The sequence below is a fragment of the Gavia stellata genome, chromosome 8, assembly GCF_030936135.1.
Source record: "Gavia stellata isolate bGavSte3 chromosome 8, bGavSte3.hap2, whole genome shotgun sequence".
In the NCBI taxonomy this organism is placed as follows: Eukaryota; Metazoa; Chordata; class Aves; order Gaviiformes; family Gaviidae; genus Gavia; species Gavia stellata.
The window spans coordinates 6,371,837-6,389,364 of NC_082601.1; the positions used below are offsets into that span (position 1 = coordinate 6,371,837).

Consider the following 17,528-nt stretch of genomic DNA (forward strand, 5'->3'; position numbering starts at 1 on the left):
CAGAACTATAAAAAACTAATGACTGACAGAGGCTTGGCCCAAGACTGACTGACTCCTTGCTTTGGTAGTCTCTGTGCTGTTCTGATATCTCTGTGTTATCTTGATTTTTGATTCTGTTAATTTCAAAATGGGAAAAGAAATGAGAAGCAGTTAGGCACTCCATGGTTATGTACTGTGATATGAACTCAATAAGTAACACTAGCTAAGTCAGTAAAGTTTTGTTTTGTTTTTTAATGTAACTTATGGAGTAGTTCAGAGCTTCACCAGGCGATGACAAATGCCTCTCCCCTTTAGTACTACTACTCAATCTCTTCACTGTTTGTACTTCATTGCTTTCAATCCCTCTATTTTAGTATTGCAGTTTAGCCATTGAAAACTGAAAGTTACCACTACTGTTTCAGATGTTTACTGTTGTTTAGTCCTTTCCAGGCTCCTTTTACCATTTTCCTACTATTATATCCTTTAGTGGGAGCATATAGAAGGTAATGATAAGACATGAAAAAATAATGTTAGCAAAGAAGTTGGTACCAAAGTGACTCTCAGGTTTACCTTTGAGGGAAATAGAAACAAGTTATATAATTCACATCTTTCTGTATTTTGGTTCTTTCATTTATTGGTTTTCTACTCAGTAGTGTCAGTCATTCTTCTTTTTCCATATGCTGAGCTCCAAAATCCTTTGGTGCCTGCTTTTGCTACATATTTTTGAGCATGGTATAGATGGGATGAAAATTATATTCCATTTGAAAGTAAAGCGTTTCAATATATACAAAATTACTATTTTCCCATGCCTCCAAGAATTTATTTTTGCTGTTGCCATTATGTTTTACAAAGATGTTGCTATAAATCTGTGATGTAGTCACGTTTGCTTTTCTACTCTTCCCACTTTTTCTTCAAATACACATTCACTATGTGAAATGTAAGTGCATGCAACATCAGTCATTTTTGGCTAATTTACCATTCAAAAATGTGTGTGAATGCTTTGTTTAGTACCTCCCACTGTTTATTGTCTTGCATTTGGTCAATGGTAATTTTCTTCTGCTACTATGTTAACTGTTCATTTTACTTTGTTCAAAAACCTCTGAAGTTTCTTCTGGTCTTTTAGAAGCTTATCTAATTCACAGCACCCTATGCCCCACATGATTTTCAACACATACTACTGACACCATTTACAAGTTGATAACAAATATATCCACTTTTTTGGAAACTCAGGATGTTCTATGTCAGAGAATCTCTGATTTTCTTATACGGTACAGTGATACCCTTTTCAACATTAAGAAAATGCTTCCTATGCTTGTGTTAAGGTTTGAGTTTAATATATCATATTCAGTATCTGATTTTAGAAGTTTTCCTGGTAGCCAGTGTCTGAGCGTCATCATATTATATAGATGTATTTGGCAGTCTGCATTGTCTCATTTCCTGCCTTCCAAGTTACTTAATGAAAATGGTTCCTTGACTGAAACTGGTTGGAAGTTTACCTTTATGGTGAGAACTGTATGTATTTCTGAATTGGTGAGCAGAGACATTGTATTACAAGATTTGGGTTACGAAGGAACTTGCAGCAACATCTGATGCATTTCCAAAGTGGCATATTCTTTCTTGAATGATATATGACTCTGAATCATAAAGTGAGCATTAGTAGGAAAGTATTGATTAGTTACTGCAAGTTGAGAAGAAAAAGATATTGAAGGCTTCCATCAGCAGTTTTGGTGGAGGTATTTGATTGGACTTTTTATCAGGTCTTCACAGAAATATAGTTTACACAAAATCACAAAATTCAGCTAATTTTACTACAAAATAGGAATATGATATAGATTGTGTAAATTGTATAATGAGGATATAATTTGTTGTGCATTAGTGATTTTTTTAAATACTTGTGGTAGTAAGCTCAAAGGAAATATTCCATGATACTGAGTAGTAGCCTTTTTCTAGTTGTTGTTTACTACTATAAAGTAGAGTAACTTCATGTAGTGAATGATTCTATGTATAAGTGCTATTTCTGTTTAAATTCATGTAAAAAAAATTCAATCAGCAATACAACAACATCAGACACATATAATAGCTTTTCAAAGGGAGTGCAGATATTAGAACAATGTCTTTTGAACACAAACTGTATATAATACAGCCATCAAGGTGTATTATCAAACAACCAAAATAGACAGTAACAATTACAGTATTTCATTTTAGACAGAAAATGTGGGTTCATATTACCAAAATATATCTATGCTACCTTTTACTTTCATCATGTGGTTAAATGATATATCGGTTATTTGATTTTTGTTTTATCCTAAATAAAGTTTCAAAAATAAAACCAGAATAAATTTCTAGTAACTCAAATGGTGGGAGCTGTGACTTTGCTGGGTGTAATTGCGAAGTGAAAGGGTCTGCTTAGATCTGGAAACTTCAAATACATACACCTTAATTTTCCAAGTCATCAATCTCTTAATTGCCGTAACACCATTCATTACATTAACATTAATATATGAAGTATCTCTAGGCAATTTGCCCAGTTCTAAGTACAGTACATAGTTGTCTTCCATAAATACTCAAACCACCATTAATGAAAACTAATGGCCCATCAAAATCTGCATTCAGAGTACTGCTTGAAATCTCCAAAGGACTGTCCGCAATGCTAGTGTAGCAATTTTTGGCATGTGAAATTGCTATTTCCCAATATGTTGCTGTGCTTAATGCTAATTACCCAACAAAATGGATAAATACAACAATTTTAATGTATGTTATAACCCAGTTTCAACAACAAGATTGTAATTAGTGATTGAACAATGCTCTTGTTAGCATAATCAAGCAAATAAATCATTTAACTTCAGTTTGATATTTAAAGGTTTCAGATCGCATTATTTCTTCCCTAGTTTGTGAAAGCAAGTTGTCTTTATGCTCAAGTCAAGTGGTTTTGTAAAATCATCTAGTATATTTTAAAATTAATATAGAAATAGGTAAGTTCATCCTAATAGTGGGAATCTGGTTATGTACCCAGAGAATATGTTATAAACACAGAGATAAATATTCCAAAATTCTGCTTAGAATTATGGTAAAAAATAGCTGTGTAACGTGCTGGGGATTTTTTGGTATGAGACTGTGTTGTGGTGTCCATCAGTCACCCAGTAGACTCTGAATGATTAAAACCTGTATTCATTAGGTCTTAGGGCATAACTGGCCAGCTGTGACCAGTTCATGTTTTTTGGCAGGTAGTCATATGAGATTTGACCTCAAGATACCCATACTTCAGAATTTGTGGGTTGTGTTTTTGGTTTGGTTTTGATTTTGTTTGTTTTTTGTTTAGGGTAGTTTTTGTGTTTTGTTTTTTTGATTCTGGGGTTTTTTTTGTTGTTGTTAATATACCTGAAATGTCAGGATTTGCATGAGCTTCACCTTACTTAAATTTTCAGGTTGTCTTTCTCATTTAACTCCCCATACTGTATCCATATCTCTTTCTAAAAGGCGTAGTGCACCATATAAAGCCTCCACGCAAAAGAAGAATAAATACTAGTTCAGTAGGTTTTGTAAGTTATATTTTTACTTAAATGTTTATCCAGGTTTCATGTTAACAAGGATGGGAGAGGAAGATAAAAGAAGCATTATTAAGCACATTTTGAGTTTTCACTTGTGATTTGTCATGATTTGTCCTTTTTTAACGGTATAGGTGGTGTCAGAGATGACTCAGCCTCTGTGTTCACAGTCAAGTACTTCAAGGACTAGTAATGAGTTTATGTTGTGATGATTTCTGTTTCTTGTGTTGTGAAGGGGGAGGGAAAGAAGAACTCTGCGATCTGACATGTCTAACACCATTGATGGAAATTTTCTAGATACTGTTAACTGTATATGAAAGCAGCAATTGTCTCATTTAGTAGCTCGGTAAGCAAAAGAGGCACATGATGGACCATTCAGTTGGTGACGTAGAAATGGTTTGGCTCTATTCTAATACTGAAAGGGAGAAAGGAAACTATTTGTCATGTAGATAATTACTGGTATTTGAACTTCTTGATTAAGCACATGCCATGCCTTCATCTCTCAGTAAAAGAACACGCAAAGTTGGTTATTTGGATTTTTTATTCGTTTCCTTCCCCTAAAGAGATGATCAAGTCAGCAGATTGCAGTTTTGGGAGGCTGTTGAAACCACAGCCAAGCATAAGTTTTTACACAAAATACCAAAGAAATGCCCTGAAGAGTTTGATCGCTTTTTTGAAGTAAATAATGCAAAACACCAAAACTGTATGTGTTTTGCTTCTTTCCTGTACTCCAGTCTTAACAAAATTATTTTATGGATGGGTTTGGATATGTAAAACCGTAAGTTCTAGTATACTATGCCCAAGACAGCGGTCATTACCAAAATTATTTAATGAGCCATTCTGATTCGTGGTCAAATAAAGGTTTTGAAGACTGAAATCACTTCACAAAAAATCATTTTATTGAAAAAGTTAGCCTAAACCTTTAGGATAGGTAATTCATTATTGTGGGTCATAATGTCACAGGGAAAAAAGAAAAAGTAGTAAAACTCCCATGATTTCACTAATGGATTATATCACATAGTTACTTTTCTATTCTTACCTTGCATCTGACTTTTTGTTATAATTCACACCATCAAAATTGAGCACAGGAGTTTCTTTTTCTAAGGATGGTCTGATAAAAGAATCGTCATATGCAACCTACTGTTAATTTAACAGATTGATCTCATGGGATGATCTTTTCACTCAGTCAATTCTAGCACCTTTGGATGCATGGGATGGTAGATTTCTTTTAAATTTTACACAGGTTTCACTGGAGAGTTCCATTTGCGTCTCCAAGTCTTCATATTCAGAATATTTTCATTCTGTAGACTGTTGTCTCATCATATACCTGTGACGACTACTGAGTAAATACCTTTTTTCCTTGATACTTTCAGACTTTTTTTTTTTGTGAAGTAATTTTTTACAGTTACTGCAATGGAAATTATTTTTTCACATCTGCAGCTTTTATCATGAAACACTCAACTGTCTGGCTCTATGAGTTATTTAAATATTAAAACTGCAGCATAGGCAACAATTCATTTACCTGAAAAGAAAAATGAACTAGAAATGAAGTTAATACACAATATTTGTTGGAAAGACAGTGTTCCCAAAGTTTAATTTTTTTTTTTTCGATCTAGGGTTTTACTTTTGGTTCATCTACAATAATAACTTTTTCTGTCTAAAATGAAAATGCTGATGATGTTAAACTCTGAATTATACAGAATTGCTTCATTTAATTAGTTTATTTAAGATGTTTAAAAGACACATAACTATTTGGAGAAAAAAAGGAAGCGCTTGTACTTTTTTTCTTCCTGTAGAACATTGCTGCAAGATTGTATTTCGCAGTAATTAATACTTTAAATGTAGTCATGAGTGAAATGTTAACTCACTGCAAAGCAGTAGTTTGTTAGTAACCTAAGCATGTGGTACTGTCCATAGCCTGCCATTTACATTGTTGCAGTTTAAAAATATGTATGACGAACTGAAGATAAAGTTGAATTCAAATTGCTGCTGTAATTTCTTTTCCTTTTTCTGTTGTTTTCCCTTTCATGGTTAAATTTAACATTCACACAATAACTACATTGTGTTGCCCTTGAGACTATTGGTCAAATCTAGGTCTGAGGTAATATGGTATTAAAATGTTAGCTATTTCAGTTTGTTTTAAATGGTTACTTTTCCAAAAGGCTGAGAGCAGAGGGAAGTTGCTTGCACTTATTTTTATACCATTTTGTTAACTCAGAGAATATAACAGAGATGGGCCAATGAAACCTTGTTTCTTTACTGAAACTTTCTAGAAGGCTAGTGCCAGAACTACGTTTTATTTGGTTGATTAAATTTTACTAACAAAACAGCTTACATTTCTTTATAATATAGGAATATAGGAAAACTATAGGTTGTGGATCCTCAGAAGTATAATTTTAAATTCGTAACATAAAAATCCTTAACTTCTTTTCTGAAGTGGTGAGCTACAGAATGTTAGCCAGTCACTAAGGAGAATGACTTGACTAAGTCAAGAGAAACTGATAACCCACGATGAGTTGGAAGGAGGCCATCATACTGTTTAAGTCTTGAGAAGGGAGTAAGAACTGAGGTAGGGTGCTCTGGCATTCAAAGAAAATGAGAAACAGACACTGTGAAACCTATTATGGACTGTGGAACTTGTCAACCTGGACATCGAACATCTGTGTGTACTCTAGAGACAGCGAGGACTAATATGTTAAGAACTTGAAATCAGAAGATTGGCTATGGTTTCTGTGTCAGTGTTTGGCCATTAGTTCACTGAAGTTTGGCTTTGATGTTAAAGCTGTTTAAAATTATATTCTGATGCATTGGGAGTTAGAGCCTGCTTTTCATTTTTTTTCATGATTTCTTAGTTATTGATTGTAATTTCTTTTTAATCAAAAATGTGTTTTAGCATGACAAGCAATTTTGTTCACTTGTGAAAATTAATTTCTTCTCTAGAGTAAAGCCAGGAGAATTTCCTTATGTAACTAGGCATTTTAATTTAGGATTTTCTATGGAAGTAGCCTCAAATCAGCAGTTGCTGCTGCAAAAGCGGAACTGCTGAAGACTTCTTTCATGTTTCCTGAATCTTACTAAAACAGTACCTTCAGCTTCTCTTTATAACTTCTCTCCATAATACCTCCAGTACAATACCCCACATCTTTCATCCTAAGACCTCACCCCAGTTTCTCCCCTGCTCTTCTGCACAACAGATGTCTCTACTGCAAACACTTGCAGAGCCTTCCCCTATTCACAATTCCACAATTTGCTATCACAATACCCCATTTTCCTCACGTATTCCTTAAATTTCCCTTTTTTCTCTCCACTCCATTCCCCATCTTCTCTGTGTCAAAACAAAGCACAGGCTGTTGCCACTCTGGAGCTACACATGAAGTGATACGCTGGCCCGTACATGTGCTGCGTGGCCATCTGGCTGCCAGCAAACTGAAGGGATTCAACCAGTCAATCATTCCGCTATTTTGCAGTATATTGGGGCTCAGTCAGACAAGAGTTTGTATGGGTTGCTTTTTGAGTTCCTCAAGGAAGCATGGCATATGTGTGTTCTTGGTTTCGCTTCAAAAAGAAATCTGTATTTTGACAAAGGTTGTGTTAGCTCTGTGCATTGATTTTTCCTAAGGTTTTACATAGTTATCAAAAACTAGCAGAAGTATCTCATGCCTCTACTGTGAAAAGTCGAACACAGGATGTTGTTGTTCCTGTTACACTTGATAGAAATAGCCGGCAGTGCTTTGCATTTGGATTTGTTTGTCTACAGCTAGAAACATCAGGAGGTTCTACACTGAAATAATGCTTTTATGCAATGTCTGAAGGATGACAGTAAGAGTTAGCATTGGCTAAGTGTTTTCTGTATGTTCGGTATGCTCTGTGTTTCAGTCTCACCCAGACAGGAAAGGACTGATTTGCTTTGCTTCACGCAGCCATTGAGATTCATGAATAATGGGAACAAGCTGGCTGAAATTAATTATGATAAAAATGAAAACAATATGTTATAAGGGAAACAGCTGAAGGACTTGGCATTGGTTAGGTAAGGAGCTCTTCACTGTGAACATTCAGTCGCTATGAGTTAGCTGAGTTCTTGTTTTGGAAGCAAGTTTAAGTTCTCAAGTGTTTAGTCTGTTAAAATTAGACAGTAAGCATCATTACTACATTTATTATTCTTTTGGATCTCACAAAAGTTTGCTTGCCTTTCAGAAATACACTTGTGCAATTTCAGTCCATTCTTTCCTTTCCTCTAGACTGAACTGTCACTGTGTACCTCATGGAAGATATTTATGTAGAATATGTTAGTTTGCATTAAACAAATGATCCTACCTTGAGTGTGTAATGCTGGTGCCTGCATATGTGAAATTTAAAGGTTGGGGGTTTTTTCTCTCTTGGCACATGGCAAGTCACAAAAGCATGTCATGGCTGATTTCAGTGCCCTGATTCCCAAGTTGTGATAGTCTCAGATGTGATATAAGGGTAAGCAGTCCTTGGGCACCCCTAATTTATGACACTTGACTGTAGTCCCTGACAGTATGGCCATTACGAGTAGCAGTGCCATACTACAGAGCTTTTCTGTCGTCACCCGAGCGTCTTCATCAAAACACGTGGGACGTAGCTGTTGTAGAAAGCAGTCCTATGATCTTGATGTCATCCTTCAGAGCTACAGTAAGCCATAGCTGTGGCCTTTTGTATGCATAGGGGTATAAAGAAATGCCAAGAGAGCGAAGGGCATTTGTAGTGTTCTTTTGATTTCCCCTCATTTTAAGGTCTTCTGTCTTCCAAGTATTAGCAATAGGGAATACAAATTTCCTATGAGAGCTGCTGTGAAGGTTTTCAGAAGTGTATATTTAATAATCTTTTCTTCTGTTTGCATTATTTCTTCTTGCTCTGTTTCCTGATAGGCGGTCTTTGCTTTTTTTCTTTTTGCTTTGTGGTTGTTGTGACTTATTTTATACCCCATTTGTGCAATATCAAATGATGGCATGAAACATGAAATATTCAAAACTTTGTAGGAATACCACCCCAATACTGGTTTGAGGACAAGTAGTAAAGATTATGACCTTAAAGAAATTATAAACCATCGACACTGAGGCATCTTACTAGCTTTCGTTAGATGAATAAAAGACTAACAAGCTCTTTAACTGAAGACATTCTTTCATTAGTTCCAGCAGGTCATGAGTCAAAGTCTCAAAATGACAAACTGATATCACTGATAAATGTTGTATATTTCTGAACAAAACTAAAGCAATCCCTAGTGTTGGTATTTAAATTATGTTAATGGGGCTTCAAAAAGTAACGTTTTCCTGAAGTGATGTAAGTGAAATGAAGTACAGAATATACATCTCATGTACAACTTTCAGTTTCTTGAAATTTCTTTTAAATTGCTTGTCTTCATACACTGTTTAAATTGTTATGAAGATTATCTTTCCAGTAATACTGACATTTGTATCTTAATTACTTTTTTAATGAAAATTTACATTCCACAGTAACCAATATGGCCACAACAATATGATCAAACTTAGTGTTTCTATCCTCATGTCACTTGGAATCCTGTCTGAATTTAAGTGAAATCTTTATGACTAAAGTCACCAGAAATCCAGCCCTTGAAAAATATGTTGCATATACTGCAATTGTGTATCAAGTGAGAATTCTCTGTAATAAATTTTTGACAAGTCCTACATACTAAGATTTAAGTAATCTGCATGTGTGGATTGACAAGGATGGTGTGAAGTTGAATGCTAATATGTGCATAGCATGTGTCATTTTTTCTGTTTTTTTAAAATCTTGTGTAAATTGTGAGGAAAAAGTTACTATCAATTTAAGTTGGTAATTTCAATAATTTCTTTAAGACAGTAACAAGATTCTTAATTATTTTTATGGTCATTGTCATACTTACTAATTTGAACACCCAAGTCAAGTAATGAAAAACTGGAACCAGAGTTCCTGTCATCCTACGTATATAATGAACAGCCATAGCAAAGTGAGAGAACAAAGTGTGTGTTGTAGTAGTATATGAACTATGAATAAGGTTTTGTAACTATCAGTTATAAATTGGGCATAATTTAGTTTTTCCACTTAAAAATGTGTGAAAATCTATTACCTAAAGAGAAAAAAGTAAATTTATAAATCCAAAATTTCTGTTTCTGACATAAAAAAACCCCAACATTATTTATTCTTTGAGCAATTTTCCTTCAAATTTATCTGAGAATTAATCTCAAAAGCTTTTTCCCACCTTAAGTTTCAAACATATATAATTTCATAGTGATCCTCTTAATTTTTAAAACTTGAAAATTTTACAGATAAAAAGCTTTGGTGGGCAGACCAGAACTTAGCTCAGATCGGTACCTGTAACAAAAAAGATGGAAGAAACCCAACTGTCCTGCGAAACAAAACTTCAGGTGTTGTCCATATGAAAGTGTACGATAAAGCAGCACAGCAAGGTATGTTAAATTTTAAGCACGTTTAACCAACTTTTAGACTGCATAGTATCTGTTCCCATGTTACTCTCCAAATGTGGCTAGAACGAAATAGTATGTATTTCATTGTAATTCAGTGATAAAATACCATAAAGTATTTTATTATTGAATAAGTTACTGAATATAATAGGATAATTGATTTAGAATGTCTGCTGGATATATTTTATCAGATGTTTGCCAAAATCTAAACTCTAGTGAAGTTTGAAGTTCCTTTAGAGAATCTAAGTTTAAAATTTTTAGTCAAAAAAAAACAGTTAGTTTGTGAACTTCATCTCAAATTATTGACATTTTAAGTCAATGAAGTATTATGAGAGCATTCATTAATTTTCTTTATTATCTATTTCTTTTAAGACAGTTCAATTCATCTAAATTGACAGAAGTGACAGTACTATAAATCAAAAGTAAGACAGCAGAAAAATGGGGGAATATTGCTGATACTGCCAAACTTAGTTGGCTAAGTGGGAGCTAAGATAATATGAAAAAGTGTAATCTGGGGTCATGCACACAGTTTTATGAATTTGAAGATCAGAGATGAAGACATTTGGGAGATTCTTTAGAAAGAGATTATTTCTGGTTCCAGCTGCTTTCAATGTGTTGATGGTTGCACTGGAAGTGATGAGCATGGGATCCACATGAAACAAATTATTTAATTTTGTGGAGAAGCTTCCAAAAGAACACAGGATAGAGCTAAGCTGTCTGATAGCTGATGGTCAATAAATGCTCTATGTTCAGAGTATTCAGCTCCATATTGGGTACTTCTGAGAACACTTGCCATTTTACCTAACGTAGGAAACACCAATGGTGCTTTGCCAGTCTTGCCCTTAGTATTAAATGTGGTGGAACAGTAAGTAATAAAAATTTAGGCATTCAGTAATGTTTCTATCTTTTTAAAATGCTTGAACTCCCTACCATGGAGACATACAGATAGCCTCATGAGTGCCCAAATATTAGCAATATCTGCTGTCTGTAGCATTAATATGCATCTTCCATTGTACAAAAGTCAAGAAAAGGAATGGTTCTGGCTTTTTGTACTACTGAACTTTAACCATAACAAGAGCACTGAAGTTGTGTAGTGAAATGTCACCTTGCTGATCTGTATTTTGAAAGAGCAATGTCAAGGTTTTTGGATATAAGAATTAAACACTGTAGGTGGGATCTGGCTTTGCATTTGCATGTTTTTTTTTTAAAGAATCTTTGTATATTTCGTATGCATCTTGTGTTTAATTAAGTCAAAGTGATGTGAGAGCAAATGTGATGTGAGGGCACTTACAGATTTCTCTGTATACAACCTTTGTCGGAGGATAACTGAGACTTTGAAACCTCACCTTTCTTTTCCATTTGTATGGTTGGATCATTAGAATGCATCTATGATTTTAGATGAAGAAATGCATTCTAGTTCAAAATTAGGAATGTGACAATACGTGTGACAAGTAGTTCTCGGATTTATACGGGCTTGGTAACTTGTAATCAACTAATTCCTTGAATGTCTTACTAGGCTTAAGTGTTTCTTCATGAAGCTTCAAATTTCTGAGATGTGTTTATTGTACTGTGTATAATGTTTATTATAAATCTTACTAAAAAGTGTTCATCTATTACTTCAAAGTAAATATTGTTTTAATTAAGAAGTAAGAGCATGGATCTGTGAGATCACATTGGAGCATATCTTAAATATACTAAACAAATAGTGGTTCATGAAGATATGAGGTTAATACACCATTTGAATGAATACAATATGATCAATAATTTGCTCATGGTCTAAAAGAAGGTACACCTTCTAGACTAATGTCAGTGAGATTTCAGCATTGCTACTCACAAACAATGTAGTATTTTCAGTTTTATCATATGCTTTTACTTTAAAATAGGCAGATAACGGAGTTAAAAAAAATATTCTGAGGAAAAAAACCCACTATTCTAAGTGCGCAAATAAAATACTGTGAGAGTGATGCATGGAAGAGTATATGAATAGTAGCATAGCCTGAAATATTTTGTGTATCTCAGTTTTTCAAAGAAGTTAGCTGAACAAAATTTGCTTTTGGTAATATTAATAAATTGATGCCAACACTAATTTTTAGTCAGGATAGTACTGTTCAAATGTTTGTTTCCTCTTGTCTCTTCTACCATCATGTTATAGGTAGCAATTCCTGTCAGTTAAACAATGGTGGATGTTCCCAGCTTTGTTTACCAACATCAGAAACCACCAGGACTTGTGTGTGTACAGTAGGCTACAACCTTCAAAAAAACCGCATGGCATGCAAAGGTAAAATGGCTTTCAATATTTATTTTATCTAACTTCAGTTTTATGGGAACACTGTAATGAGTAAATAAACTTTCTTTATTAAGTTCAATAACCATACTTAATATGCTTGATTAAAGCAGAAACAGAGAAATGTCTATTGTGGTTAGAACAGAATTTCAATTTAGCTTTTAATTTCTTTATTTAGTTCTGCATATCTTTTTGTGGAAACTCAGAGGAATATTTTTTAGGGTTTTTTTTAAATGTAGGCAGAAAAGCAGACCATTTGAGCGGTCATTAATAGCAGTACATATTTGTTTTCAAGGTCAAATACCTTAACTTTAAACTAAATTATAGACTACAGTATCTGAAAGGTTGGGTATCTCATCTTATGGTATTGCCCTTAATATAAAGTAAGGCCTGATTTTATGGGTTTTTTTAATTGTTATTGTTAATTTTAAATCTTTTGTCTATTTGAGTGGGGAAAAAATCAAAGCATAGCTTACATCCAAATTCTTTTTTGCCTGAATAATACAAAACAGCCTTATGGTCAAGGTACCTTATAGTTGTAGAAATTTAATATTATTTATTCCTATGAGGGATTGCTACCTCATCTAGTTAATAGTAGAGTATACATGGAAGCAGAATTAAGCAACATAAATGTGGCTTTTCTACTTCTTCAGTGCTTTTCATATGTGACAATGATATGTTCTTACCTTTTTCCTTTTTTTTTAACATAATAATTTTTACTTTTACAATTACTCCTTCAGATACTTATAACTTTCAGTAGTGGATTAAGGTAAAACTGGTGGATCTTGTGTATTTGAAATATATTCCTCCTTTATGTCTAGATACACTGCTTTCTAGGTCGTAACAGCTTTTTACGATTAAATTTTCCTTCAATTAAAAAGAAATCATGAGTCAAAACCATATTTATTCTGTCCTGAATATTCATGGAGAAAATCTAACAAGTACTATTCTGCACATATATACTTGTTTATAATTTCTCTTCATGTGCTAGCTAGATTTCTTCTTGCTTAGAAGAAAATTTTGTAGTTCTATCTAAAACTTTTTAGTCCACATTTTTACCGTCTTCCACTAGCTAGCTCTGTACAAAGAAAGAAATTTTCAAAGAACTGATGGGAAGAAAAATGAACTTTTTGTGTATGGTAGTTAAAATTCTTCAAGAATGTAAGTTACATATTGTCACGCTGCATAATTTCCCTTAAACTTAGAAGTGTTCTGATATATGAACAGATTAGGGCAACAATGTATTTGTTCTAATTTTGGTTGTCAACAATTAGGTGTGATTCATCTCAACTGGGAATGACTGCATAACAAGATCCCTACACAGTAGAATTTCTTCCTTCTTAATAGAAATAGGTGCATCTGGAGTGTAATTAATCTAACATGAAAGTAGATATTTAACATGCATCAACTGCATTATTCACTAAAACTATGTATTTCTCTCTATTATCTAAAGGAAGTGTGCATGACTAAATGAGGTGAGATATACCCCATGCCTCAAAAGACAATTTACAGTCTTGAGTCCTGCTTTCCACAAGTTCTTTTTAAAATTGTCTCTTGCTAGATATGTACAGAAAGTTCTGATGTGCACAGAAAATATTCTTAAATTTCTCATAATTCAAAAATATTTTCTTCTTAAGTTTTAATTTTCATTACTGCTAATTACTTAATTCTAAGGTAATGCTTGAAATGAACAGTGATTCCCTTCTCTTTATAAGACTGCATTTATCATTTAACTAGAAATACACCATAATAATTCATGGATGTTTTTTCAAAGAGATGGAGTTATTCTGGAAAACTATGGAGCAGTATTGGAAAACTATGCCTAGCACATGTTAATTCCTCAAGTCTTGTTAATTGGGAAAGTCTCCACTGCTCTCATTGGCTATTTTATTTTTGCCATAGGTATTGAATCATTTGTTATGTATTCTGTTCATGAAGGAATTAGAGGAATTCCTCTTGATCCAAATGATAAAATGGATGCTTTAATGCCCATATCTGGAACTTCATTTGCTGTGGGCATAGACTTTCATGCAGGTAAATATTATGTATAGTTTATTGTATGTATGGTAAATATTGTATACTATTCTTGTAAATGAAATAAAACCAGTTTTCAAACCTTCTAAATAATTACAGCTATATTTGAAGGAATTGGAAGCTGATTGTGTGTTACAGTGTTAACCTCTAGCTATGTATTAGTTATAGTGAGTAGAAAACCATATATTATGTATATGTAGATTGCACTAGCAACACTAGCTGCTGTTTTTCAGTGGAGACATCACTGAGAACTTGAGTAGGAAACTGATGGTTTTAGAGAAAATGGTCATAAATCTGTAGGAAAGCAGGTTTCATTAGTTCATTTTTCACAGAAAAAAGCTTGTTCGTATCACGACATTTTTTCCACTGAATTTTCTTAGTCCGATGTATTGTACCTAGCAGATGGTTTTGACAGCTGAGTGGGATAGTTTTCTTCCTGTCCAGTAAAAGCCACTTCACTGCAGTGTACAAGCCAACTCCATATCTGTTTCTTCCTTTTATAAGTGGATGCTCTTAACAGCCTGAAGATAAGCATTCCTATCTTAAGTACACTGCGTACCTTTCCACTGCATGGGGTAAATAGGAAACAGTTTCTAATTTAGATAGCATCACAAATTTCCTATGAAATTAGGTGGTTTCTGTTTTGCATACATGTGAAAGAAGGTGGAAAGACATTAAGGATTAGATCCTGAAAAGCAGTTGGGTACGTCTTCCACTGGTACTAAAAGGTGTCTGAATATCTTCAAAGGCATTAGGAATTTATGGTTACTTTACATAGCAATATTTTTTGCAGACATGAAAGGGCTAGAAAATAAGTGCCTTTTTTCTCCCTATGTCTTGATACTTCTAAATTTTCATTAAAGAACTACAAGAGTAGCTTTGACCTACGGACTTCTTATAGGTTGTTGGGGAGTGGGGTTGCCAGCATTATTTAAGACATAGATTTATAAAACTGAGTGTGAGCCTAGTAGCCTTTAATTTCTGTATTGTTAAAGATAGTGGCATTGATTCTTCCCTGCTGCCAAAGACAGGGAAGTATGTCAGGCAAATGCCCATTGTTTTTTCCTCTTTACATTATTCCAGGAAGCTCATCATACTTTTTACCTTAGTATCTGCTTTGCATTTGTTGAAATCATTATTTCACATGGTGGGAGGTACTCTGTTCTTAGGCTTGGTCTGCTTGGAGAAGAATCTGCATGGCAGAGAAACACTACTGTATTTGTGACATCAAGGGCATTCTAAGTATTTAAGAAATGAGATCATTGTGTTTATTTGCAGAATGATGGTCTTCAAATTGATGGGTAGAACTATGTCTCCAAGAAAGTGATCCTGTTCATCAGGAGGCACTATCTTAACTCCTGCTGACCTAGAGGGCACAAACTACTTAATGAGTAGTAGTATTTCTGTCTTTTTGAAGTACAACAATGCAGAGCGGTTACATGAATGTTTTCATTAGTGCCAAAAAGCCTCCATAAAGGTGCAGTAATAGTTAATATTGTTGATAGTTTTGAAAGAATACAGTGTTATTGCTGAGCCTCTTCCAGTTCTGCAGTAGTTCATCTCAGAAACAGCTTAAGATTTGCAAGATTATGCCTCTATGAAAAGCAGAGTCTTCCCAATCACTCACTGAGTTTTGCTGAACTTAGTGGAAGCTGGGAACCCAGAGGTGTTGTGTCACATATTTTTCCTCACTTTTGTCTCCGTTTTCCGTCCCCCTCTTACTCATGCTATCATTGTGCCTCTAGGCATTTGTATCTGTGGTGTACGTACAGGTGTGTATAGGTGGGAGGAGAATAGATTTTACCCTCTTTGTTGAAATAAGCATTTTGAACACTTACAGACTAAGGTGACAAGGCTTGGCAAAAGGGGTAATATTCAGCAGATACTTTGTATGGTGAATTTTTATTGACAAAGTACTAATGCATTAAATGGAATTAATTTTCAGTGTTTGCTGGTAAGCTGCCTGTGGACTGTAGGAGTCAATGTGAGGTCATGGTTACTGATGCTCACCATTTAGCAGCTTCTACAAGTATTTTGTGTGAAGTTGCAGACACTTGTTTCCCATTTTGTGGCAACTGTCATTTCCAGGTAGTAATTCTCTTCTCTTCAGATTCCAGCAACAGAATAGATAGATACTGACGGCTCCAGATTGAGTATAGGCCACCTTTCCATCTGTCTGAAGCCAGAACTGACTTCAGGAACCAGATGCAGAAGGAAGTTTTCATCTCTAGCCCTGTTATTTTTCAGAGTAATTGGGAAAATAAAAAAGGTTTGTGCGATTATAATACTAATAGCGCTACCTGACAGAGACAGCATTGACACACAGATCTGTGAAAACATCATCCACTTTTATAAGTGAACAGACTACATCAAAATAAAGGCCAATTGCTTAATCTGAATTCCTATTAGCTTGTTCTGCATGGCATGGGTCTTCAGCAGTTGAGCCCTGCTGAGAAAGAATGCTGTTTTATTGAGATACGGAGAACTTTATTCTCAGAAAAGAACCCCTAAAAATTACTGTCTCCATAAAGTGAGAAGGGTTTGTCATTTGGATCATAGCATCTGTATCCGAGTGCAAACTGAAACTCAGCAAATGTTGTAGTATTATCTGTATTTGAAACCCACAGGGATCTTTATTACAGAATCACAGAATCACTACGGTTGGAAAAGACCTGTAAGATCATCAAGTCCAACCTGAAAAAAAAAACCACCACACAACAACAACAAGCCACAACACACCAAAAACCAACCCACCCAACACCACACAGCACCATGTCCATCAAGCTACATCTCACAATGCCACATCCACACGCTCCTTGAATACCTCCAGGGAGGGTGACTCTACCACCTCCCTGGGCAGCCTGTTCCAATGCTTCACTACTCTCTCAGTAAAGAACTTTTTCCTAATATCTAGCCTGAACCTCCCCTGGCGCAACTTGAGGCCATTTCCTCTAGTCCTGTCACTAGTCACTTGGGAGAAGAGACCAACACCCACCTCTCTGCAACCCCCTTTCAGGTAGTTGTAGAGAGCGATAAGGTCTCCCCTCAGCCTCCTCTTCTCCAGGCTAAACCCCAGCTCCCTCAGCCGCTTCTCATAAGACTTGTGTTCCAGACCCCTCACCAGCTTCGTCACCCTTCTCTGGACACGCTCCAGCACCTCAATGTCTTTCTTGTAGTGAGGGGCCCAAAACTGAACACAGTATTCGAGGTGCTTAATGAAAACTAATTCCGTAGATATTTTCA

At 34.9% G+C, this 17,528-nt stretch overlaps 1 protein-coding gene across 1 annotated transcript in view; it reads left to right on the top strand.

The window, feature by feature from the left end:
• LRP1B (LDL receptor related protein 1B) overlaps positions 1-17,528 on the top strand; it is a 587,356-nt gene that overhangs the window by 376,503 nt on the left and 193,325 nt on the right. Inside the window, exons 32-34 of the mRNA XM_059820081.1 lie at positions 9,812-9,952; positions 12,120-12,245; positions 14,154-14,285. Of these exons, the coding sequence (XP_059676064.1) occupies positions 9,812-9,952; positions 12,120-12,245; positions 14,154-14,285 (399 nt within the window). The remainder of the gene's footprint in view (positions 1-9,811; positions 9,953-12,119; positions 12,246-14,153; positions 14,286-17,528) is intronic.